The sequence below is a fragment of the Myiozetetes cayanensis genome, unplaced genomic scaffold, assembly GCF_022539395.1.
Source record: "Myiozetetes cayanensis isolate MyiCay16 unplaced genomic scaffold, myiCay2020 scf1, whole genome shotgun sequence".
NCBI lineage: Eukaryota > Metazoa > Chordata > Aves > Passeriformes > Tyrannidae > Myiozetetes > Myiozetetes cayanensis.
Genome location: NW_026086604.1, coordinates 57,678,185 through 57,703,601, shown reverse-complemented (window position 1 = coordinate 57,703,601; position 25,417 = coordinate 57,678,185). Strand labels below are relative to the sequence as shown.

The following is a 25,417-nucleotide window of genomic DNA, read 5'->3' as shown; positions in this document are numbered from 1 at the left end:
CCTGCATTTTAAGCACAGGTTCAGCTCAGGGCCAGCCCAAGGCACAAGAACTTTTGACACACAGAGATTCCTACAGCGATTACAAGAGCTGAATCCACTGCCCACTAAGATCACAAATGTATTTCTTCCAGAACTCACAGCTAACATTTGTTGTATTAAAGCAGCATTTATAAATGACAGCAGTGCTTGCAGCACAATGCACAATCCACAAGTGCACACCTCAGCACATCAACTCCCTGGCTCCGGCTCATCTCACTTCCTTAGCAAAGAGCAGCTGGTAGTCAGGCAGAATGGTATGTAGCTGTGGGCACTTTGGGTTATGTTGGGGTTTGGGTTCTTTTCATTTTGTTTTTGTTATAGGAAATATTTCTCTAAATATAGTTTCCAGCTATCTCTTATCTCCCATTTCTCCCCGAAGATGGAGCCTGCATTCAGGGGCCAGGAGACACTGCCTCTGGAGGTGTATATCTGATTCTTAAGAAATGGCGGGTGAGACTGCTTGCCAGAAATATCTCTTCTTCCTCTGTCTTTGTTTTCATTTAGGGGGTTTTTGTTCACTTTTGGTGGGCGTCTGTTTGTTTTGGTTTTTTTACATTTTACTTATTTTCCCCTGCATACTAGTTCAATGCTTCTTAAACACTTTACCTGTTTGGCATCATCACAGCATGATCCAACTTTATTAATGCTTATTCAGAATGGATAACGAAGAGAAAATGAAGCCAGTGGCTCTGGCAGTCAGAACACCAGAAGGCAACTGACACTGGAATATTGCACCCTCAACAATCGCTTCCATTACAGCATAGCCCTTGAATTCTCTGGGACACAGGCAACTGAAGGTGCTCAAACCAAACAGCAAAACACACTTTTAGGAGTGACTGACTGCCTGGCCTACACAGGCTTCTTAAATCCACACCACACAAGTTCTACAATGCTCTGATAGTGGACGCTACCTGTGCCAAAGGGCTCCTGCAGCCCCAGAGCCTGCTTCCAGACACACCACGGGCGCCTCACCAGCACCATGCACAGCCCAGGGGGAGGTCATGTCCTTTTCAGGTGCTGCTCTATTTTGAGTGCCTCCCCTCGGCTTCCTAATCTTCCCTGCTCTCCAGGGCAGAGGGCAGGGGAACACTGGGAAGATCCATAGAGCAATCCAGCTCATCTCCTCCCAGTTTATGATACGGGACTATGCCAGGAGCTGTGGCATGGGAGGGAGACAAATGACAGAGATGCATTTCCTAGGCCCTGGAAGAGATCTGCCATAGCCTCAACTTTTGGTGTACGGCAGAGAGTGTTTTAGTATGGGGTTGAGACAGTGCGCGGAGTCCTTAAGGAGGCTGACAGCACAGGAACGAGTGTCACCCTTGATTTCTAATGTTACATTTGTAGGGCATTAATAAGTTAACTTTAAAGTGCACATTAAAAAGAAAGGGGAAAAAAAAGCCCTAGGAAAATATTAGCTCTCCTGATCAGGCTGCACTCAGGGAGAAGTATCGTTAACCTGAGCTCCCAGGTAATTACAGCACATGGTAGGTTAGTGAATCCTTTCCAGTGCTCCCAAGCACAGGAACACCTACCACTGGGGTTTTTTTTTTATGCAAAGGTCTGCTCTTTTCATTGTGCATACAATGTGATTGCTGGTTTGACACTGCAGGCTACACTGGTTTTATGAAGGATTAAATGCCACCTGAGACATATTTATCCTAAATAAATCACAAATGGTAAACTGCAGCATGTCAGTGTCAACACCCTGTACTGCAGCAGAAAGGTTAGCCATACAGGACTAAGCACAGCGAAGAATTAGCATCCAAGCTGCAAGACCACAGGGCTACAGTTAACAGGAGAAATGATCAAGAAGAAATATTTCCACTGAAAAACATTCGGTTTTTTGAACATCTGTGAGAGTCTTGCAGAGGGCCATCATTTTGTAAAGGTCACCTTTTTCCTGATAACAAACGGGAGTTGATCCTGTCACTGTTTGCTGAAGACAGTATTTAAGAGTAAGTGAACAGCCTGTCACTTTTAAGAAAGATGAGCAAGTCAAACTCGGCTAATTATGAATCTTGATGTCTAACTTGAAATTTACTTTTTTGGGGGTTTGACAAAGACACAACCTCAATTCTTGGAAAATAATAAAATTTTAAAAATAATAATAATATCAGATAAAAAGACAGCAGGATCTTATAGCCCCAGAATGAAGCACCTTTCCTCAGAAGCCCTATTAGAAAATACATTTTTAAACGGTTGCTTCAGGAAGGAACTATTGTTTCACCTCACCCCAACTTTCTTATAGTTGATAATTTTAAGATATTAAACATGATAGGAAACCCAGTTATCTCTAGAGTCAGCATGGCTTATACCCTAAACACTTACACAATTATATTAAGCATGCATGAGGCACACTTCAGAAATTAGATTCTTTTATCTTTATCTATCTAGTGAGCTAGAGGAGAGAAAAGAGAAAAGAGAAAATACACAGACATAACAGATAGCGTTTGTTTGCTCCTGCTGAATGCCAGTTCTGTTTATTGTTTCATATTAAAAATCATGATGCTTCATTTTAATGCTAACATTTTATTTGAAAGAAAAAAAAAATAATCCCCAAACCTTGCCAGTTTATATTTTACAATTTTTCTAAAGAAACAAAACCAGTTTTATCATGAAACAGATCTTTTCAACATGAACTTGCATTGAACAATTGCAGTATATCCACAAGTAAATAACTGACATTCTGGACAAAGCAAGAAATACAAGGTCACCTTTTTCCCCCCCTACTTGTTAATGTCAATATCAGAATTGTCTTTAAAAATCCCCATAACATTTCAGAAGTAGCTCACAAAATGAACTGCAAAATGGTATTTATATGAAGCTCTATTTATAAGAAAAGCAAAACACTGACAGTGACAATATTTTTTTTCAAAAAACGCACATTTCTTATGTAGGACTCTCATCTAAAATTAAGTGGAAGTTACAGGCATCGAGTTCTTCTTCCCGAATATGTATAATGAAGGATTTTCTGAAGTGCAGCTTTTTTGAGCTCTTCTTTAGGGAAAGTCTTATGTGATACCATGAAAGAGTAAACTACTATGAAAAGTTTCATTTTAGATGCAAAAAGTCCTTATTTTGACAACATATTTTTAGCCGAGGATGTATTAAAGTAAGATTTTAGAAAGCAAAATGTCACCTGCTTTTCTTTAAAATGAAGAAGGGCACCGATTACTTTATGTAAGCGTACCTGTTCACCTTGTTATTGTGGGGTTTGTATTTTTTGCATATTTATCTGTTCACAAAATGTACATATAAGTGCAATTATTTTACTCCTGTGATTATGTTACACAAAAATGACAGAAGGCAGGGAATTACCCTGAGATAAAACAACATTAAAAAAAAGAAAAAATCAACAAAGAAAGCACTGAACAGAACTATTCCTACTTTGGGAGGGGGGGCCTTTTATCCTGTTTTGTACCCTAATATGCTTGTTTTATAATAATCCCATATAACAATTCTTGGAGCTATTGTAACAGAATTGTAGTATCCTTTTCAGTGAACTCCTCCTATTAGCTGATCTTCACCTCCTGCAGGGTGCGTATTTGTTACCTGGCTAGGAGGACGTTCTACTGAGAAGGCTTTACAGAAAATGTTCCAGGAACGCAGTGCCTCCATGATTCTGGTAATATCCAACTTTGCCTTACATCCAGCCTATGAGGCGAAGCTCTTCATGCTTCCTGTACTTTGTTATAATCTCTCTGACCTTGAATTACCTGTGAGCCACCCTCTGTATAAATGACCATGCTTGCCAACTGTTCTCTTGTTTTATCAGGGGTTACAGCTTCTGCTTTTAGAGCAGTACCAGCCTGCAAAATGTCTTGAGACCCAGCTGATTCTATCACAGCATGTGAGTACACACCAGGCTCATCCTGCATGTCTGGTGGCAATTCTGTGACGATGTAGTGGGTTGCACCTTCAGAGAAGTCACCATCAGAGCCCTGAGCCATGGCTTGAGCTAATTCTTCAGTGACAATAATCTGTGATATTTGCCCATCCGACTCAACTAAATCCATGTGTTCACTTTGGACACTGAGTGTGTGGCTACCAGCTTCCTGCATAATTATCTGAGAGCCTTCTCCAGCTACCATATGCACAGTCCCTTCCTCATTTACAATGACCTGAGTGACACCTTCTTTCATCAGCTGGTCGGCTGCAGCTGTATCACACACAGCAAACTGTAACACTCCTTGGACCATATTCTTGAAGGCAGCCTGAGCTCTCTCCTGAGATGCAATTATAGCCGATGGGTGCACGACCCGTGTCACTACTTCCATAGGTTTGGTATCTTCCTGAGTCTCCTGAACTTTGTGGAACATTTGTATTTCTTGTCCCTCTGCATCACTGGGAACACTGGGCATCTCAGGGTTTGGCATTTGCAAGAAATCTTTGTGACTAGACCTGCTTCTGTCAAGGAGTCCAGATTTGTTTTCCGCTTCACCCAGCTCTGTTACAGCACAAAGCAGGGCATCTAAGGCTGAGGAGGATTCCGGAGGATGGACTGTAGCTTCAGAAGCATCTAAAACTTCTTGTTGCATTATCTGCTGCAGTACAGTGCTACTGGAGTCAGGAACTGCATCTATTTGAACGGCCTCCTCCATATCAGCTCCTGTTCCTTCCACCACTACCACTTGCGTTGCACCATCTGCTAACTGCTCTGTAAGTATCTGCCCTGGAACCACACTACTCACGTGAGAGCTGTTTTGGTTTGTAGCTATGACTTGCCCATCCTCTGTGATATGGACCACCCTGGCCATCTGACCAGCCATTGCTAATGTCTGAAGGGTAGCCACTGCTGTTTCTTCCACGGAGGCATCAATGGCAAAGTCGCCGTCATATCCTTGAATAATAATAAATTGCTGAACTTCCTCCGGTGACTGTGGCTGTCTTCTACTGCCCCGAAAGACCTTCTCCTTAACTGGAGAAACCTCTCCCAGCGCTGCTGCGGTAAAAGGACTCGTAGTTTCCACAAAGGTTGCTCCTTGCCCCTTCAGTCGGCACTCATAGGACTTGGACACAATGCCTAAAAGATAAAATATGCTGTTAACGTGGTATCATGGCAAATACCAGTTCATTACTTCAACAAATTGTAGCTTGAACGGAAAAAGAAATTCCTTGACGATTTTCAGATTTCACTGGCAGAAAACACAGATAGAATGAGCAAATGAACAAAGCCAATTTGCATGTTTTCCAAATAACATATTTACAGGTTGAAATAATTGCTGAGTTTAACAATTCTTCAGCTTATCAAAAATTTAAATGTGTTTTTTAAAATATCCTATATAGAAAAGCCCAAGTAAATACAGTATGCAGTTAAAAGCCATTAACACATCTTTTATAGAAGATCCTATTGGTGATGTTTCAGTACTTCAGTAATGGATTTTAGGATCGTATATTACATTAAGCATATCTGGGTATGAAAAACTGTGGCTGATCACCTCAATACACTGCTTTTGTTGGCGAGGTAATTGCCATGCTGTCAGTTTGATGCCATTGTCTTCCACTTCATTTCCTACCCAGAATTGTCTCCAGTACACCTGACTGACTCAGTCACTAGCCTAGTCACCTGGAGAAAAGACTTGGTAGCTTTCTTACCTTCATCAGGATATTCTATACAATATGATCCAGAGAACTCTCAATTACGCTTCCTAATTATAATTATTTCTACATGAAATCAATGAACAAATTATAATACCTGTAACCTCCATATTCCAACTGCTTGCTCTGCCACTTGATCTGGTTTTGTGTCACTGAGGGTTTCCTTCTCAGTTTTCATCGCTAACAATAAAGCTTCAGCTGTACAAACTCAAGCCCACCATCCGAAAAACATGGGCTCATGTCTTTTTGGGAAGACGTAACTGAGAGCTCTGAGCACCAGCTTAGTGGATTTCCTAGAAGGACAGCTCTAGCACTCATTGTCTTCCAGTGGCAGCGCCACCTGGAAGCATCCATGCAGCTCCTGCATGTACTGAGAAGTAACCTTTGGGCCACAAACAGTGCACACAGAGAGAAAAGTGGGTCCTGGTCACTGGGAATGAGGTGAGGGTCCAATGACAGACAGGCCTTGGGAAGGCTGACTAAGTCCATGCTGCTCAGACTACCCACACCCATGCTCCAGTTTAAATTCACCTACACAAAACTGAAATCACATCTCCGGAATAACAGGTGCAGCATCTTATCACTAATACAAATAGCTGTGCCATTGCTTGCTTGGGATAAAACATACAAGGAAAAAATTCTGACTCTTACAATCAAATTTCAGTCTAGCACTGTTCTTTCCAAGCCACTTCTAGTGAACACTGTACTTGGCTGAAATCAAGAGACTAAGAAAATTATACTAAAGCTGGTCTAACTGCTTTCACCCAAAGCATAGAGCTGTCAGGCCCTGATCACAAAGATAAATAAAATAGGCTCTAAAAACCGGACGCATTTGCTCAAAGGTAAGTTCACACTTAGAAGCTGTGTTACTCCAAGACGGAGTACTTGGCCCCTTGCAGCCTCTAGCAACGTGATATGCTAAGGCACATATCAAGCTAATATTCCAAAGTAACATCAATGCTTAAAAGACTGAGCTCTTATATTGGCATCCATCCATCTATCTATCTATCTATCTATCTATCTATCTATCTATCTATCTATCTATCTATCTATCCATCCATCCATCCATCTTTTCTTCTATTATGAGTCTTCTAGTGGAGAACTGTACTGTGAAGCGCATAAGTAATTTTGTCAAGCTGAAAGGCTGCAAATCACCTTCACAATTCTAAACCGATGTTATACAGCTTTCTTCTTTTTAGTTTTCAAGGCAGGTTATCTTTGAAAAAGAAAATTAACAATTTAAACCATTAGAGTGTTTCCAGGTGATGCTGCATGATAAATCTGGCACATGCAACTGAAGTACATTTTGTCAGGCATAAGCAAGAAGGAAGCTTACTGTGGACTGACTGGTTCTTATCCCCACTTTTCCTGTGCTCTCTGTAGGCACTGACATTCACAAGACCCCCCAAAGAGCAGAAAAATAGGAAGGGGAAATCAACATAAAATGACAATTATCTTAGCTCCTCCACATTTTATAATAGAGTAGAAGTAATTAATTCTCTCAGGAATCTTACTTTGTTGACGTGATAAAAGAGGAGTCTGGCAGTGATGTGGCACAAAATCAAAATAACTCTACAAATCATGCATTTTCCACTGGATTTCAAAATCAAAATAACTCTATGATCATAATTTTCACACACACACACACTAAAATCATGACATCTTTCCCCTAAGGTCACGGTAATTTATGTATGGGACACAGTATCCCTGTGTTGAGGAGAAGCTCTGGTCTGGGGAAGGGAAAGAAAAAGGGAATTCATCCTGTTTTCATCTCTTCAAATAAATGCTGTGCCTGCAAATCTATGCAACTCCAGTCTTTACTGTGCAATTGAATGGGAAGTCTCCTGGGTGAAGAGCTATCCGGTGAATCCCTCGCAGCACTGATAATTATGCCATTCTGACTGCTTACTTAATCTATTTGAATCCAGAGGTGAGTTAAGCCACTTCCTGACCATTAAAGTAAACTACATGGGTAAATACTGCTGTCACTAAGGGGTGTGATGAAGCTTAACTACACCAACATCTTAACCTCAGCTCAGTGCAACCCCAGCTATTCCATCACAGTTCATAAATGCGATTGCAGGTCCATCTTTTGATTCAGCAATTTAATAACTTCGAGTGCTGTCAGTACTGCTTTGAAAAATGGCTCCTATAAAATGTAACAGCCTCAATCAGATTGTAAAAGATTCACCCACTGAAGATTCTTCCATTTCAACTATAATGAATTAATGTTGAGCTGTGTAGAAGTTCAAGTGTCATTTAAACTAATGTGAATCTACTGTAACTTTAAATTTTAACTGGACTATGACCAAGAATTTACTGGGAACATCAACTTCAATTTTAGTGATTTTTCATGGTAAATACGAATTGCAGATTTTACTGGTTTTCTTTTGTTTTAACAGTGTAAAGCCAAGTCGGGAAGATATTTAGAAAACAACATATTTTGAGGCTTAGCTGCTATTTCTATAATGAAGCTCTGCTATCCAAAACAACATTTGTAGGAATTTTTATGCATTTAAGGAACATGTCACATTATTGGACTGTATGTAGCAACAAATCATGTTGTCCCAGTAAATTCAGCCTGCCTCTCACCCCCTCTTCAAAATGGGTAAAGAGAAGGGGTAAGTGTTGGCTGACATGGCAAACATAAGCTGCAATACAAGCCCACATTAATATTAGGAAAAGTGGACTTGTTGCTGATTGCATGTCATGGCAAATTAAAAAGATACACAAACAGGCATTAAAATGACAAAATATAATGATACGAGAGCTCATACTCAGACAATTTGTAAGGAGGTGTTTCATATCTAGGGGTGCAATGATCACAGAATTGGTTTCTTTCCAAGAAGTCTGTCATTTCAGCAGAGCCATTATTTATCAGTTGGAGTCCTGAGCGACTGTTAGTTTTTTATTTGAAAATGTCAGGATATTTTAGACATTAAATCCATATTCGCAGGTTATTTTAATTCTCTGAGACCACAAACTCCTGAAATAGGGCTAAAAGAAATGCTTTGATGTTTAATGTGCTTCTGGGAAACTACAAATAGGGCTTAGTACCTTTTTCCCTTCTCTCTTACTCAATACCTGACTTCCTTTTGTGTGTCTGTTTTATTCTTTTGTTACTGTCATCATTTGTTCCCCACAGAATAAATACCTTATTCTTTTGTTAAGCTTACATTTAATTAAAATGTACAGGATTTGTGCAGTAAACTCGAATGAAACAAATAAAACAAGGGCCCCCTCTCTTGAAGGCATACGTTGTGAATGAAAAATGTCATTACAGACTAAAAAATTTTGCAGTAAACAGGGCCTACAGAGAGAAGTTTCCCCCGTAATGACATCCATAAAATACACAAATGGCACTTTTAGTACCATCCTGAATATGGCATTTTCTGTGCTCTACACACAATCTAAATGGTTTGATCATAGAGCATAATACTCCATTGGGTTTATAGAACAATCAATGTTCCATAAAATGATGTATTTATCCAATAGTAGGCTCAGCAGTTACTGGTGTATGACATTGTAGGACACTGGCTTTGTACTGTTCAGCAGCACACATGCTGGCTGTAAAACTTATCTAACACTACTTCAACAACTTCATCTCATCTGTGTCAAGTAATTTGTTGAAGCCTCAGCTTGGTTTAAAAAAACTTGTAATAAAAATTCATAGAATTTTCAGGAGAATGAAAGCTGATGACAATAGAAAGGTCACATTGTGGCGCCACTCACGGGGTCGGGGGTCAGCCGCAGTTCTAAAACAGAAAGTAGATTTCATGCATCGTGTAGCAGATAAAGATGGCATTAAGGAGACTTGTCTCAGAAAGGAACGCGTAATGCGTTAGGAAGGTCTGGGCTAATATTATATGTAAAGCACCACTTTGCTCTCAGCCAGCAGCCTCTTTAGAATTTTAATCCTTCCCCAAAACTTGTAGCAAGCGGTTGTGTGTGGTGAGGCTGGGCTGAGGACATCCTTCACAAGGAGCACCTTTAGGACAAAGCAGTAAGTCATAAATGAAATAATCTATTATGACGATGGAAATTATCTGCATTTACACAGCAAGCTTAAAACAGCTATTTTTCCTTTTCTGTAGAAGTTCTAGGAGGCCTGATTTATAGCCCCCTATTCAGCAACACTTCATTTCAACTTTGGTGATTAGGTATGTTATTTATTGACACAAACAAATATTTTGTATCCATTAAAATGCAATGAATATTAAATAATACGAACACAAGGAGATATCTTTCTTTCAATTAAATGCAATCTTTAAGGAATTTAAAAGATATAAAAAATTTCAACTTATGTCTAGAATCACTTGAATGAGCAAATTATTTTCTTTAAAAGTTATTGTCTACATGGCAGCACAATATTTTGAACGGTACGGTAAGTCCACCATTCAAATTCATAAGGTAATAACTTACGCCTTCATCAAACAACAAGTTTCTGCTCCTTTTCCTTTCAATTATTTTTTTTTAATGATCTTTATTTCAATTAATGAAGTGCAGTCTAAGAACTGTGGCATAATGTCATAACTTCGGGATTACCTGGATTTTCAGAGGCCATAATAATAAGCTGCATTTTTCAGATCTCTGTTCCTTGACCATAGTAAAAACTATTCTTTATCATTTGTAAGGCTTTTATGTGCAAGCAATGCATGGGCCAGCATTTTTTAAACCAGTTAGTTAAGCTACTAAATAAGAGGTTGTGAAGGCTCATTCATGTCTTCTGCTGAAGGAAAGAAAATACGATGGGTCAAACTGAGAAGTGAAATAAATCAGCAACCCGAAATGTCCCTTGTTACAACTATTATGTCCGCAAAGGCAGAAAATATTTGTAAAGTAGTACAAATAAGTATACCTATAGGAGACTTTACCATCTCCCTAAGAGACGTGAAAAAAAAAAATCCACCATTGGCACAAAGTACATAAATCTCAAAAGATACCAATCCAGCAAGGCTTTTGTTTCTTTCAATATATTATTATTGTAAAAAGAAAATTAAACAAAGACCCCTCCCACACACTTCCCAGACAATGTTCATAGTTCATTTTACATTTAAAAATACAGTAATGTCATGTTTCAATGTTGAAACTCAAAAAACCCTTAGTTTCTAGCTTTGTCCTTAAACCACTCAATCATGTTTGTAAACTTCAAGGTCTTCTAAGAATTGCTTGAATAAAGGATGAAGTTTTAACATTCCAGGTACCTTAAAAAGCAGCAGATATCCTTTAGCTTTCTTAAAATCCAAAAGAAAGTACTTTTGCAATATTTTTTTCTTTTGAAAAACAGACTGAAATTTCCTGCTTGCCATTTTTACCTTCCACACCTTACAGAACTATGACAACAGCCACAAAAAGACACAAAAGAAAAAACAAACAGCAAAATAAATAGCCAAGCCATTCAGGTAAGGTGTTTAGGCAGTTTGTTTGGTTTGGTTTCGTTTCCCTCCAGTGTCCAATTAACCTTTGGGAAAAGGCCTTCTCTGGGAAAATTTCAGTTTCTCTTTTCCTGCACTCAAGGTCAAGAATGAATACTATAGAGCCCAGTGTTACAGAAGCTGTGCAAGTGAAACGTATATACACAAAAATTCCCACTGATGGTGGCAAACATGTACAGTGTTAATGTGCAGAATCTACAACTGCCTAAGCTGCACAGTAACCAGTTTTTTTGTAAACCGCTTTTTCTCTTTACCTGTTTGCCACCATGACAGCTTCTCTTCTCAACTCTGACGTGCGAGCAAAAACCTCACTGTGGCATATACAGCAATTACCTATACAGGCAAGCAGCATCAGGAATGTATTTGGAGTGTTTCAGCTATCTCTTCCAGTGCAATTTAGCAGCTTGAGATGAGGATAGCCAGCCTGGACATTTCTTGGCAGTCCAGCTTCAAAGGGTACTCTGGCCCTCCGTTTGGAACAACTGACATTGATGATACATGGATGCACTCTTTCTGTTTTATCCCCTGCAGTGCAACTGTAAAGTGCATTTTTAGCACTTCTAAATCAGAATCCCAATTTCAAGGGGTTCTGTTTGTGCTTGGTAAAAACAGAGATTTCTGTTTCTAGGCAGAGAGAACATATAGTATAATACAAAAAATAATCTGAACACTTATATGTGTATTAGGGAAACTACAAATCAGAGAAAAAAAAAACCCCACAGGCTCTGCTCATAAGGAAAACGATCTGGATTTCTGAAATAGGTCTCGTCCCAGACAGTAATAGCTTTGTCAAAAAAAAAAAAAAAGAAAAAAGAATCTGTTTTGTCATTATTATCTCAGCAAGAGTTTTTGTTTTTCAAGAATACATAAATTTAGATCCTGGTCTTATAAACATTTATTTATCAAGAGTACTGCTTACTGCCATAGTTAGCCTCAATAGTCTCAAAGGGACTAAACATGGTAGCTTGCATTATGCATTGTGTTTGCATAATCAGGCCCTTGGGATTAACAATTCTGAAAATGGCTGGCCTTCCCCAACGTTAGATGTACATATATGCACTAAAGAGAACAGACACTTGTAAGAGATACCTAAAATAAAACATCATGTTATTAAACGATCAAGCAGAAATTATATTCTTCGGCATACCTATCAAATACGAGTATCACGATTCTCTGTATTTATCTATTCTGATTTATGCACCCTTTGAGTAAAAAGAAGCACCTGTTCTTTGCTCGAGGGCACGTCTCAACCCATTTGAAAAGCACAGCAGTTTTTAGGGGGAATGCTTGGGAATAACTACAGGTTTCCCTAGTTCTTTTTGTTAGTTAAGACAGCAAAGACTATCATTTCAAATATGATAGTCATATCTGTATTTCATTTAGAAACTCAACTACGTTACAGTGTATATTCATATCTTTCCAGAGTAAATTATGAGAAATAACCATTTGTCTTCATTGTAGACACTTTTGCATGTATAGTAGAAAACAAACCTCTATTCAATAACTGCACAGAGGCACCATTAAAATCAAATTTACAGTAAACAGAACCTGCAGCTGGGGTAAAACACTAACTGTTAGTATTTTAATTATCAGTGAAGCTTTCGGAGGTCTAACATCTGCTCATAGCCAAATGACAGCAGCTGCTTCTGTACACTTAAAACAACATGAATTTCTTCTATAAATATTAAAATGAATTCTATGTTGTGTGTTCATTGTGGCTATATTCCTGTTAAGCTGTTTAAGTATATAGGGTATTTTGAACTTCTTTCTTGTGGCAAATTCATAAAGGGCTGACCTCCTCAAAAGAATGAGAGGCAAAGGCAGCAAAAATTCTTGAGTCTGTAAATTGAAAATGTTTAGAGACAGTACTGGAGGTCACCCTCTGCCAAGACGCTGCTAGTAAATGCTAACAAAACATCAGCGATAAGTTCTGATCATTGTGCACTACAGTAACTTCAAGGACAGGACTGCTCAGCATGCAAAGTGTCAGGAGTCTATGGAATGGCTTATATCAAAAGCTAATGCTCATCTAATAAGTAAAGCAATTAATGCATTATCTTATCTCGGAAAAAATTGTTCTGTTTCAATATCCAAAGCATTGGAGGAGATGAGTGTGCTCTCTTTTGTGGACTTCATAAAAATCATACTGGAATGAGCCCTGATTCATATGATTAGAAGCAATAAACTGCCAGAAAGAAGGAGCTATGCTGGACCAATACGAGATCAGCTAATTTTGCTAGACAGGGAAAGCTTCATAACCTAATTTTGCACCTTTTTATCTAGGCACTGACTTCAGTTGATATCTTCCTTTTTGTCTCTCACCTGCTTGGGACTATAGGAAAGAAAACTAGAGGAGTGACACACATTTAGTCAAGAGATAGAGTCTGGTACAATGAGAGGAAGAGGGCATTACAACCAGTTTCAGAAGAGAACAAGATTTTGTTTTGTAGTTTTCACTTTACAGGTTTTCAGTGGAGAGAGATCTATTCCTTTGCTTTTATAGCATCAAGTTTAACGCCAATGGCAAATAATATTTATACATTATCGCAATAGGTCTACAACTGGAAAGGAGCACCATAATAATTTAGTTTGAAAGTTGCAGGTCATGCCAACCTGTGTTTTGGAAAAAAACCCCAGCATGATTAGATGCTTCAGCCTTACATGTGTAACCACAACAGAGGATCAGCCACCAGTACAGCTGTATTTGGCACAGAGCATAAGATAAATGTGAATTAATTGTGAAGGCAGTTCCCAAACTTCTGACATCAGATTTCCCACTCCAAAAGCCAGTCTCAGTGCAAGGAAACAACATCTGAGGAGGAGGGAACAGGACTAGTTAGAGGTGGTACAGTTCCAATGCACAGGCCTTCCCCTTTGCTGGTCCCTCACTTCTCCTGAGGCACTGACAGCATCAAGGCTTATAGGGCCCAAAATGACGAGTGTCAAAACACATGCTGATTTTTCAGCTCAGAGTGTCACAGTAACACTGGGGTTACTTAGGAAGTGTGCAGCAGGGGTATATGCTGGTTCTGGGAGGTGAAATGGTAAACAGAGGCTGGAGAGATGTGTAACTCTTTTATACCACTTTCAAGGGTCGTGTTTGTGACAAAGTCTTCTTTCCATGATTCACCCCTGGTGAAAGATGGAAGCAGCATGTTTCCAGAATATCTTCAAAGGAAGAGTTGTTCACATAATTGACCCTTCTGCTGACAGAAATATATTTTCAGTGCTATCGATAGAGTAGCACTTAAACGTGCTGTCTTCCACTTCCAGCTTTAGGGAGCACTAGGCAGTAAGTAGATAGAACAAGACAGAAGACACCAAAGCTGATGCTTTCTGAGCCATTGCTGAGCATATCCATGCTGGAACTGCAAGATGGTCTGTATACCTGGACTGCATGGGAAGTGCAAAGTAAACTGTTGCACTGCAGCTCTACCAAAGTGCTCAGAAACTCCTTGCTCAAGTTGCTTCCACTTGGCTGCAAAGTCATGTGTTCAAGAGCTGCATAATTTCCATACTATTCTGTTGACAAATTGATCGGTTAGCTAGAGGTAGAAATCAACAGCTTTGAGATGGCATATGGAGTTAATACTAAATTGGAAGGAAGCGTTAACATCAATACAAAGAAAAACCGGATGTAACATAAGTAAATACGAAAATATGCAAGATTCAACTTATGCTACTGCATACTAGCACTTGTGGAGAAAGTAAATATGCAAAAATGATATTCAATCAGAGAGGAGTCCCTTGAGAACTGTAATGCTGAAGAAATTTAAAGAATGACAGTGTTCATCAAATTACATGTGAGTTTATAAAATGTAAAACAGGAAAAGAAAACAGGCCAAAGTAATTTTTAATTGCACATTCAAAGCCACGTCTGCTTCACATTGTTCTAGTATGGATACAACTAAATTATATCTTGACCTCTCTTGGGGAGAGATCTTGACTAAAGAATATTCAGAATAGTGAAATAAGAATGACTTAGAAGGCTGATTTGAATGGAAATATTGAATTGCATATACTCTGGCTACATAATCTGCAAATGTTGGAGAGGGAAGAAAATTTTTGTCTCTATTGGATAAGAATAATCTGATTTTAATGAAAGACTAGAATATTCATGTCATACTGCAGGAAGATGGTTAGACATGATGAGCAATGGAAAGACAATTCAGCTACCTTGTCCACTTCCAGGTGCCAGGGTGACAAAGCTCCCAGATGGAATAAATAGAAGCTACAGTAGTTGAGAGTATGATTTAACCCAACTCATCCCCATTTATACTACAAATCCATATTATCTCAGAACAGTTCAGTGAAACGTAGCATGAGATTCTGCAGTAACTACTTAGTTACATTTGTAAACAATTCTATTCTGAACTAAAGTTCACCCAAGACTGTGGCGCCTTAAGTCTTAAAAAGCCAAAGAATTTGCAATGACTGTCAATCATACAGAGCACGAATCCTAGTCAAATATGGACTAGTAAACAACCCCTGCAACCCTGTCAGGTCATTTCATTATATCTTCTTATTTTTTTCCTTCCTGAGACCCAATTTAGACTACAAAAAGAGGGAATATTTTAAAATTAATTAGCGATCACATTTTGTCTAAAATATTTTAAATGCCACTTAGCTCTTAATTCTGATAGCACTTGTTCAAAGATTTATTATCTATATCTGTCTCAAACTGAAGCCAAGTAATGCTTAAAACCATGATAACTAGATGATGCCAAGTAATTTAAAAACATCATGGTTCCTAGTACACTTGTCTGTAGCATGATACACAGTGCAGTGAACGCCCCTCCTTATTCTGCTGTTACGTAGGACCTGGTACAGCATCATTAGTTTTAATCTAAGTGGAGCCTAAACACTTTTACTATTGCTGGAACTTAGTTCACTTTTTTTTTATTACAGTAGACAAAATTTCAGAGGAAGTCATGATCACTTCTGTGAAAGCAGTAAAGTTTGTGATATGTGACAAGACAGAGGCCAGATAACACCTCCACCAAAAACCCCACCCCAGAAGGCTGGAGCTGGATATCTGGAAGATCTGATTTTCAAAACCACTAAGAAACCAACAGCTCCTGCTGACACTTTCATTAAAAGGTTCTTATTTCAGCTACCACTCTTTTTTAATACTTTTTACTCTTTTTCCAGCTACTGTAGTTTAGTTTCCTAACTTCTGGCATGTGACAGACAAATCACGCAGGACTCATTGTGGTTTGTTATTTCAAATATGTGCAGATTAAGGAGCTTCAGAACAGCCAATGGCATCATAGGTTGAAACAGCTGCTACAAGTCTCAGGTCAGGCTTACTTACAGATTTTGTAGCTATAATTTTTGGTATGTGTTCCAGTGCTCCAAAACCCATTCAGGATCACCATTTATTTCAGTGTGTCTTAAGTACCCTTAAAACATAATTCAAGTGCTACTACTGAAATAAAAAGACTCTAAGGCTATTTGAATTGTATTATTTTCTTTAGAAAAAGAAAATATGCATACCAAATGCACACAGAACAGAAATTATATCACTAAAAGAATGAGCTAAAAGAAGTCCAAAAATAATGTGGAGGTTTTTTTTTCCATGTTATTTTTTTAGGGTCTCTTTCACAATAAAGTGAATTTTATGCAAGATTTTTATATCTCTGTGCCTAAAGCTGATTTCCTCAATGCAGAATTAGGAAGCAAAGCAAAATTGACCTGATTTCCACTAGTGCTGGGCACAAGAACACATAAGTGCAAACTGAACAGAACACATTTAAAATCTAATGGCATTTAGATTTGTGCTTCTAAAACTGTACCTCCTGAATTGCTCACAATTGGTAATATATTTATCACTAAATAACATCATAAAATGACAAAAGCATTATTCTAACTTTTAAAGCAGAGAAGTGAAAAACAAGAAGTGCGTTGCCAGGGTCACGTAAGAATTCCCAGGTGTGCTGAGTTCCAGCTTTATGCCTTAATCACAGTATTATCGTTTCTTAGGAGAGCCTATTGTCAACTCCAAGAGTTGAGGTACTCCATTTACCCACCGCAAAGCCCTAGCCACATCATTGCAATTTTCCTGATAATGCCCTGTCAATGAATCAACCCCATTCTCATGAGCAGAGAGGAGTTCAGTGTCCATGTATCCTATAATGAGGAATGCCGGGCTGCAATCTCTGCTGAGATTGTCATAGGTGTCCACTGATACCATCTGCAATTACAGAATTTTATGAGATGGAAAGTGGTTCATTATGAGAAAGACTCAAGTCTACCAGCTCATTTCACAGATGTCAGATGGCAGACTTCTTGATCATCGCAGTTCTTGCAAGTACATAAGAAGAGGTCTGTAGTTAGACTTTTGAGAATTAAGCATATAGCTAATGCTAAGCATAGGCTTAAACGCTTTTCTGTGTTGGACCCTGAGTTAGCCCCAGTCTAAGCCACTCAAAATAGCAACATAGATTCCTTAATTTCAGCTTCACAAACGAGGACTGCTGGCCAAACTGGGACTGCTAGTTCCCAGAGGAAGGCAGACACAAACTTAGCTAAAAATCGCTTTTGCCCTCAGCCAAACACACCTCTCTCAGACTGATTTCAGCCTGTTTCTAACTAAGCAAAATGACTGCACCAACATGTACAAAAGTATCAGCTGAATTCCATTTTGAGTTGTCACCTATTCAAATAAATGAATAAAGACATTCCTTTTAAAAGGCTAAAGTACATTATGGATTTTTTTTTTTTTAGTTTTATAAAAAACTTCATTGATACATTTAAGAAGAATGTGTAGTGTGGAAAATGTTGACAAACCTTTCTTCTTAGAGAGTAATGCTTCTCACACATACATGCTTTGCACTCTCAGATAACGATATATTCATCTTCAAATCTGATAATTATCAGCTTAAACAAACACCTTATTTGCAGACTTAAGAACATGGGGATTAAAACTATTCTCTAGACACTGAAAGAAATACAGATTTCTTCTGTAGCTAACGAGAAATAAAGCACTATTTCCTATAATATAGCTCCCTCCACTCCTCCCAAAAAGAGCCTGTTTCTGTTGGAGGTGAACCTTGCTGGATTTATTCATCCCCTTTTAAGAACAGAACACAGAAAAATCCAAGGCAACAGAGTGTTTAGCAAGAGGACCTAAAATACTAAATTCAGGCTATAGAGCTGCTCAAAGTCCTGATACTCTGAAGACCAATGGAAGGTGCTGACGCCAATCTCTATCTCCTAAATATCTTCTAAATATTAGGAAACTTGCTTATCTTTGAGATTTCCTTTCTCCTCATGCAACTACCTCAAGTGGCAGTGACAGACACACTCAAACCATGGTCTCCGGCCTTTCATATGTTCCTTTCGCAGGATGGTTTCCCTAAGAAAGTTATACTCCCACTTGGTCAATTTATCACAACCTCCTCGATCATTTCCCTCCCACACATGCACTTGGTATCCCCTCTCCCTCATCACGAAAAAACAGAACAAAAGCCCACCAACCATACAAAAATTATATTGTAGATTTGTAGATTAATGGGCTGATTCTGGCATCTCAATTCAAATGGATTTACAACCATTGTGCTTAGCCCTGTGTGATTTCAAATAGAATTACTTCTGATGAATTTGAATGCAAATTCACAAAGCATTAAAACAAACCATGTTTAAACTCGTTGGTTCATCTGATGCAAATATTGTGCATTAAGCAGGGAACACCCATTTATGAAAATAATGAAAACTGACACCAATATAATAAAATCATTACAGGTTTATGGATTCTGGGACTTAAACAAGCTGTACCCTTGCTTCTCCTAACTGATTAAATGCTTCTTTGCAATTTATGCTTGATCTGCAATTCAAAAATAAATTAGTTTAGTCTTCGAGCCCAGAACCTTGGAAAATTGCAAGGAGGTTCTACCTCGGATTTGCCTGGGAAAAAGGGCCAGGTAAAGCGAGGAAATTGTGGGGGCAGGGAAGCTAGCAGTGCAACTGAGAACTGACAACACAGGAGAGGGAGCAGTCAGACAAATCGAGGTTTGCAGACTCTACCGGCAAGCATTCATAAAACTGCCGCCTGAATAGCACTGTGTGGAACAAAAGGCAAGGATGATCATATTGGGCACTTTTGTTTTATAAAGCTGGCACAGATGGGCCTGTCACACCATGTGTTTCATTTTTATGAAACCTCAACCACCTTCACTTTGCATCATGTTTGTAGACAGGGAGTCTAGGCACAGAAGGGCAAAGGATTGGCCATTATTTCTGGGATGCAACCATGTCCTAACTGATAAAGTAGATGTCTGAAGTTGTATGTAAACAGTGTATATATTGTGGGTTTTTCATTAATCCCTCTTGTCTAATTATCATGAACATGTTTTCATTTTCAGTTAGATGACAACAGCCTTAGCTCAATAGTTTCCAGTAAAATCTTTGTATCTAGATAATAAATTCTTCCCATAATGATAAGATTTAAAACAGCAAAACATTCCTCATTGAGGCATGTAATGCTGATAAAGCACTATTTTGCTGCACAGTCTATGCAGCATAAAAAGTTCTTTGCTGCATCATGATCTGCTCCAATAGCAGATGGCATTCGCAATAGCATTTGTAATAAAAAGAAATGTAACACCAAGTTTTACTTAAATAACCACTCCAAAAGAGGTTGGGAAATAATGCAGCTAGCACACAACAACAACAACAACAACAACAACAACAAAATTAAAGGCAACTGCAATAGCTCTTTCTCAACATCCTTTTGTTTCTCTTTTTTTAAAGAATCCATTCACACCAACATTAAGTATGTTAACCCAAAATATTTAGACAATTATATGTTGGGATGGTTCGAGGGCAGTTTTGTTCCTACAGCTGAGGTACCACCTAAATGTGCAGCAAACACCAGAAAACTCAACTTTGAAAGCAATCATCTCCATAACTTTAACCAGTCTTCTCAGGAAAGCTCCTACTTCTGAGGATGGAGACGCATCACTGAAAAGATCAAACTAGTTGTGAAGTCCTTAAGATCTACCTTTTCAAATGCTAATGCCTTGAATTATATACCCAAATGTAAAAAAAAATTAGCTATCTCTATAAGGCAACATGTAATACCACACTGACAATGTAGCTGACACTAAGCCACAAGGGAACTGAGAAGTCCAACTGTTCTAGAATTGCAGCTATCCAGGACTCACTGTCTCCATCAGCTTCTACAAATCCTTATCTGACCAGCAGATCAAGTACTTCCATTCCTATGATGGACCTATGATTTATTTCTATGGCTTTGTTACCTCCAGTGCATGGCACATGGAACAATACTGTTCAGAGATTAACAGTAAAATTGTGCCTACATTCAGGTTGGACAAAATTCCCACCGATTCACAACGCAATTAATACAATTTTGGATTAAAGTAAAAATAAAATCTGGATTCTTCTCATGCTTTATCATTTAATGCCAGTGCTCTGAAATCTATTCTGGTTTCCAACTGGTGTTAAGATGATGAGCTAGTCCTGAATTGTTTGGGATAGTCACTACATTTAACTTTGCTGCTCTTCCCACAACCTTTTTATAGCACAGTCGAAATTGTATTTGGGATGGACTCATTTTGTTACAAAAAGAGAGAAAAATGTCACATTTTCTTATCAATCAGCTGGTCCCAAAACTAGAATGAAATAGCTTTTGATTACAGTTGTGTTCTGTGAACTATGAGGCAGGTGAGGACTTTTTTTTCCTCATGACCTATTGGCTAAGTTCTTGGAGGTTGCTGTAGCATTAATTAAAATTTCTACTGGTTGAAGTGATATATCACAAAACCTTGGCTTTAAGAGGTTCTCAATACCAGATCCAATTCAACTTCTCCATGCTATGTGCATCTTCCGGTGTTTTATTATTGTATGAATGTGGGAGAAAGACAATACTCAAGGACAAAGGATCACCTTAATCTGCATTAGAATGAGACTGGCCTGGTTAAACCCCGACGGAGATGTATGGGTATGCAGTAAGTGCCAATGTGAGCACTCAGATGTGGAATTAGGACTTCATATATAGGCACTTACTTTAGAAAGTGGATCTCAGAGGATAGATAGGGTTGCCCACTTAGCTCAGAAAACTCTGCTCCAGTTTCAAAAGCTACTTGTCACTGCAGAGCAATTTTGAAGCAAAGTGGTATGTTTGGTGGCCTCATTTGCATGACAATACCCAGAATGCTCTCCTAGCTCAAAGCTATTTCATGGAAGGGCTGATGCATTCAAGGTTTGAGAATAAACCCAAATCATGTGGGTGTACCAGTGCATATAATTTAAATACTTCCCCCCCAGTTCATGTGCAAAAGGTGAAACTATTAAAATGGGAAATCATTACAGGTAACCAAACTAACCTCTTCATCAGCAGCATTTACTAGAAATCAAAATTACAAATGGTAGTTTGGCACGTCTCTAACTCATTGATTAATTAGTCGATCATCCCGTACTCATGAGATGCTGTAAGTGTCGACATCAGTCATCAAGGTTGCTGTGAAGAGCTGTCCCAATATATTAACAAGCAATTAGAAAAACTAAACAACTCACAACATATAGCACAAATATAGAATAATAGTTCATCAAGATGGACTTTGCTCGTCTCCTTCACTTCTCTCCTCCTCTCTCACAGCTTGCTACACAGAATAAATGCACTACATCGACTTACACTGCAGTACAGAATATCACAGTCTGCTCTATTGTGTGGATTTCACTGCTGAGAAGCTGTAACACTAATTGTCAGTTTCCCACGATCAAAGTAATTTGGTTAAATAATTGGTTTACATTTACTATATTTTATTTGCCTCACAAAAACAAATGTTATAACAAAAGATCATCTGAAGAGGAGGGAATGCTATGGTGATAACACCAATATGGTGCCAACATATGGAGAAATATGTGTGTTTTGTGCACATAAACAATGACGTGAAGCTTCAGCTGTTTAGAGAACAAAGCTTTACACCTGAGTTAATATTATGATATGTACACTGTGGTGTGTGTGTGCGTATAAGAGGTGCAGTTCTTCTGATTTTGGCACTGAAACTAAAGAATACTGTTTTAAATGCTGATTAAGTGGTGATCATTTACAACGTATTCCTGATAGGTAATGAATGATGGCATTTCTTCTTTTCGATTTCTATTCTACCAGCTACGTGAAGGCTGCACTCACATGTGAAACAATAGTTTTTCTATACCTAAAATCAGGTGGATGACATCATAATAACCCTTCAAGCCATTCTTGACTTTTCAGATGTTTTTCTCTCTTTTATTTTATATAATATGTGGATTTGACCACAATTTTCACAGCTCCTCCCCCAATGCAGAAAGGGAACACAGTAACTAAATGCCTGCAGCAGTCGACAGAAGCTGTTTCCTTTAAGCTCCCTCTGGACTACCAGGCGTGAAGAACGGCTGAAACATTTTCCTTCAGCCACCAGAGTTGCTCATTTTCCAAATGTTGCTAGAACAGCTTCATTCAGAATAGGCTGCCGCTGGAGTTCCTTCAAAATTCTGCCAGAACGCCTTAAACTTCAAAGTAATTAAAAGCCTCTGAAAAACTCATAAGTCAAGGGAGTGGCATAACACCCATTAATTACAGTGCTCAGTGATGTCACACCTGTGACTTATGAGAGGCTATCCTGAAGCGGGTTCAGGGCTGCTGTTCATAATCTATAATGGTGCTTTGAAGACTGACTATTGAAAAGCAGGATGGAACTGGGATGGTACATACCTAGTAACAGCTGATTTCATTACATAAAAAATAATACTGTGCCATTCATTGTAAAACTGTTGTTGATAAACACAGATTTAAACACCAAACACACCACCACCAAACAGTGCATGTGCAGTTGGGACCATGGCCCTGTGATAACATCTAGTTTGACGACAGCACTGTTAACATCAATCAATGGCCAACTCTTAAGAACAAACAGAAAAAAGATCTTCAAAGGACAAAGTGATTGCTGATTTTTCCAGTGGGTCCTAAATTTGACTAATTTTTAGTATATTAATAATGAAATCAGAAGGTCTGTATACTGTTGCTTAATTATGCTTGGCTGTACTTGCAGGATATAAATAGTTATAAAGAACATGCAATCCTGAACAGGTCACCTTAAAGGAACAGAGGTACGTTTATTTCCATCAGTCCTCAGATGCTATTTTTGCTAAAAACATTAAATTAAATTAAATTAAATTAAATTAAATAGAACAATACTCAGTTTTATGAATTTGCAGTAAAAGTTACCTGTATTGGATAGTCAATTACAGAAAAAAATCAGGCAATGTTTCTGCAACACATTAAAACCTGCAATTTGCTTTTTTCTTTTGTCTATTTTGAGTTTAAATGGAAACAAACCTTACAGTATAGAATTGGCTTAAGGTCACCTGTCTACAAGGGATTACTGTGTAGTTCCTTTTATATTTTTCCCCCTACTAGTTTGAGGGACAAAAGGGCAGCAGTACCCTAAGGGCTTTTTCAAATAACCTCTTTAGCAAATAAAGTCATACCCTATGTATAGAGGCCATTTCATCCCAGTCCCATGGGCTGCCTGTAGGGTAAAATACTGAATTTTTCTGGCATATGTCACTGAATGTGAAAAAGAGGACCACTACTTACAGAAAAAGTTAAAGGCTGAATGAAGGAATGTGAATTTCCTTAATGCACTAATTTAAAACATTGTATATCGAAGCTTAAAACATCAGCTATAAGCATCTCAGAGAAATACTGGAATACATTTATGTGAACCATACAAAAAGACTCACATACCAACAACTGATTTACTATGGCTTGAAAATGCAACAGATTCAGCTTATCTGAAATCTTAAACAAACAAACAAATATATTTTCTCCAGGGAAAATAAATAAAATGAAATCGGGCCTATTCTTTATGAAAGCACTCTCATGACTGTATCAACTTAACATTTCCATAAACATCTCTGAAATCAACTGTCAAGAAAGAATCTGTTTTGCTTATATAAATTACTATTATTGTTCTTTTTATTGCTGCACTTGCTGCACCCCACTTCTGTAATTTGTTAAAAGATAACAAGCAAAACCCCAAACTTTCAAGTATTCATAACGTATAAAATAATGGTTTTAAAACAAATGATTTGACAGCTGCAAATGCAGGATAACACCTAGTTACATTATAGAAACAGTGTGGATAATTACTTTTTTCAGAAGGAAAGACTCCGTGGACCACAGTCCTGTCTGATTTTCCCTGCAGCTTGGATAATGTGCATTAATACAAATCCTGTTGTCACCTCAACCTAAGTCCTTTTTATCATCTATACATCAGTAAGAATGATGAGAGACGTCCCATGATTCTAACAGTCTTCCTTTGAAGGATCCACATGTTAATTACTGCACTAATTATGGTTTTTGAATAACCAAATGAAGTAAGCAGTCTATGGGAGGTACAGGCATAAACCTAAGACTGAGAAAATACTAGTTACTGAAGTCATCAGTGTAAACTGACACATTGAACATGCTTAAAAAAGTAGAAGTAGATTTTAAAAGACAAGCATCTTCAATAATTAGGGTTCCATACAGGAAAAAGAAATGTTATTTCTTAATGGCAAGTGCATTTAAACTGTTATCTAAAGATCTGAAGGTAAGCCTGCTTAATTCACTGCTTCTTCTTTTGTTATTAGGAAAACATAATTGTTCCAAATAATTAGCACTAGAGTACATCACAAGCTGACAACAAAATTATAGAAATCTTCATATTCAGATCCGTCTAGCTGGCTATTAGGAACAGTTTCTGATCATAACCCATTAGTTGAAGTGCTGTGAGTTCTTGATTGCCACCAAATAACCTCAGATATCTGCCTAAGTTAACAGCCTCTATTTATTCAGAGTTTTCTTGACAGTAAAAATTGCTTACAATTTTTACAGCTGCCACACAAAAGAACAGTATCGGATGTGCACACTTGCAAGACTAGGTGATAAAATAATTGAAATGTGAATTTTAGACACAATTTTAATGTCTAACTTTCTAAATGAAAAACAGCTAAGGGATTTCAGTGTGCTATAATGGTACTACTGACTTTCCTGTTTATTAAAAATTAACATGAACACATTCCAAATCTTTCTAGTTGTGATGGCCATGCTAATTAAAATAAGGTTTTTTTGGGGTGAGTTTTTTTGGCATCACAGCCCTACTTTGTCCTTTTTTTTCCCACTGAACATTGACTAATCAGCTCCTAAAGATGTAAGATATTTCTGTATCTGAAGGCTCAACCTTTTTTTTTTTTTTTTTTTTTTTTGATACTTTCTTGTGATTAATACCAGGACATAAACAGCTGTTAATCCATTTCTTAAATAGATAACTAGCATGGATAGCATCACAGCAAAT

At 38.1% G+C, this 25,417-nt stretch overlaps 1 protein-coding gene across 1 annotated transcript in view; it reads right to left on the bottom strand.

Annotated features, from left to right (window-relative positions):
* Positions 1-2,491: 2,491 nt before the first annotated feature.
* The window catches only part of ZNF407 (zinc finger protein 407), a 339,349-nt gene continuing 316,423 nt past the window's right edge, over positions 2,492-25,417 (bottom strand). Inside the window, 1 exon segment of the mRNA XM_050321189.1 lies at positions 2,492-5,065. Within this exon segment, the coding sequence (XP_050177146.1) occupies positions 3,714-5,065 (1,352 nt within the window). The 3' untranslated portion in view covers positions 2,492-3,713.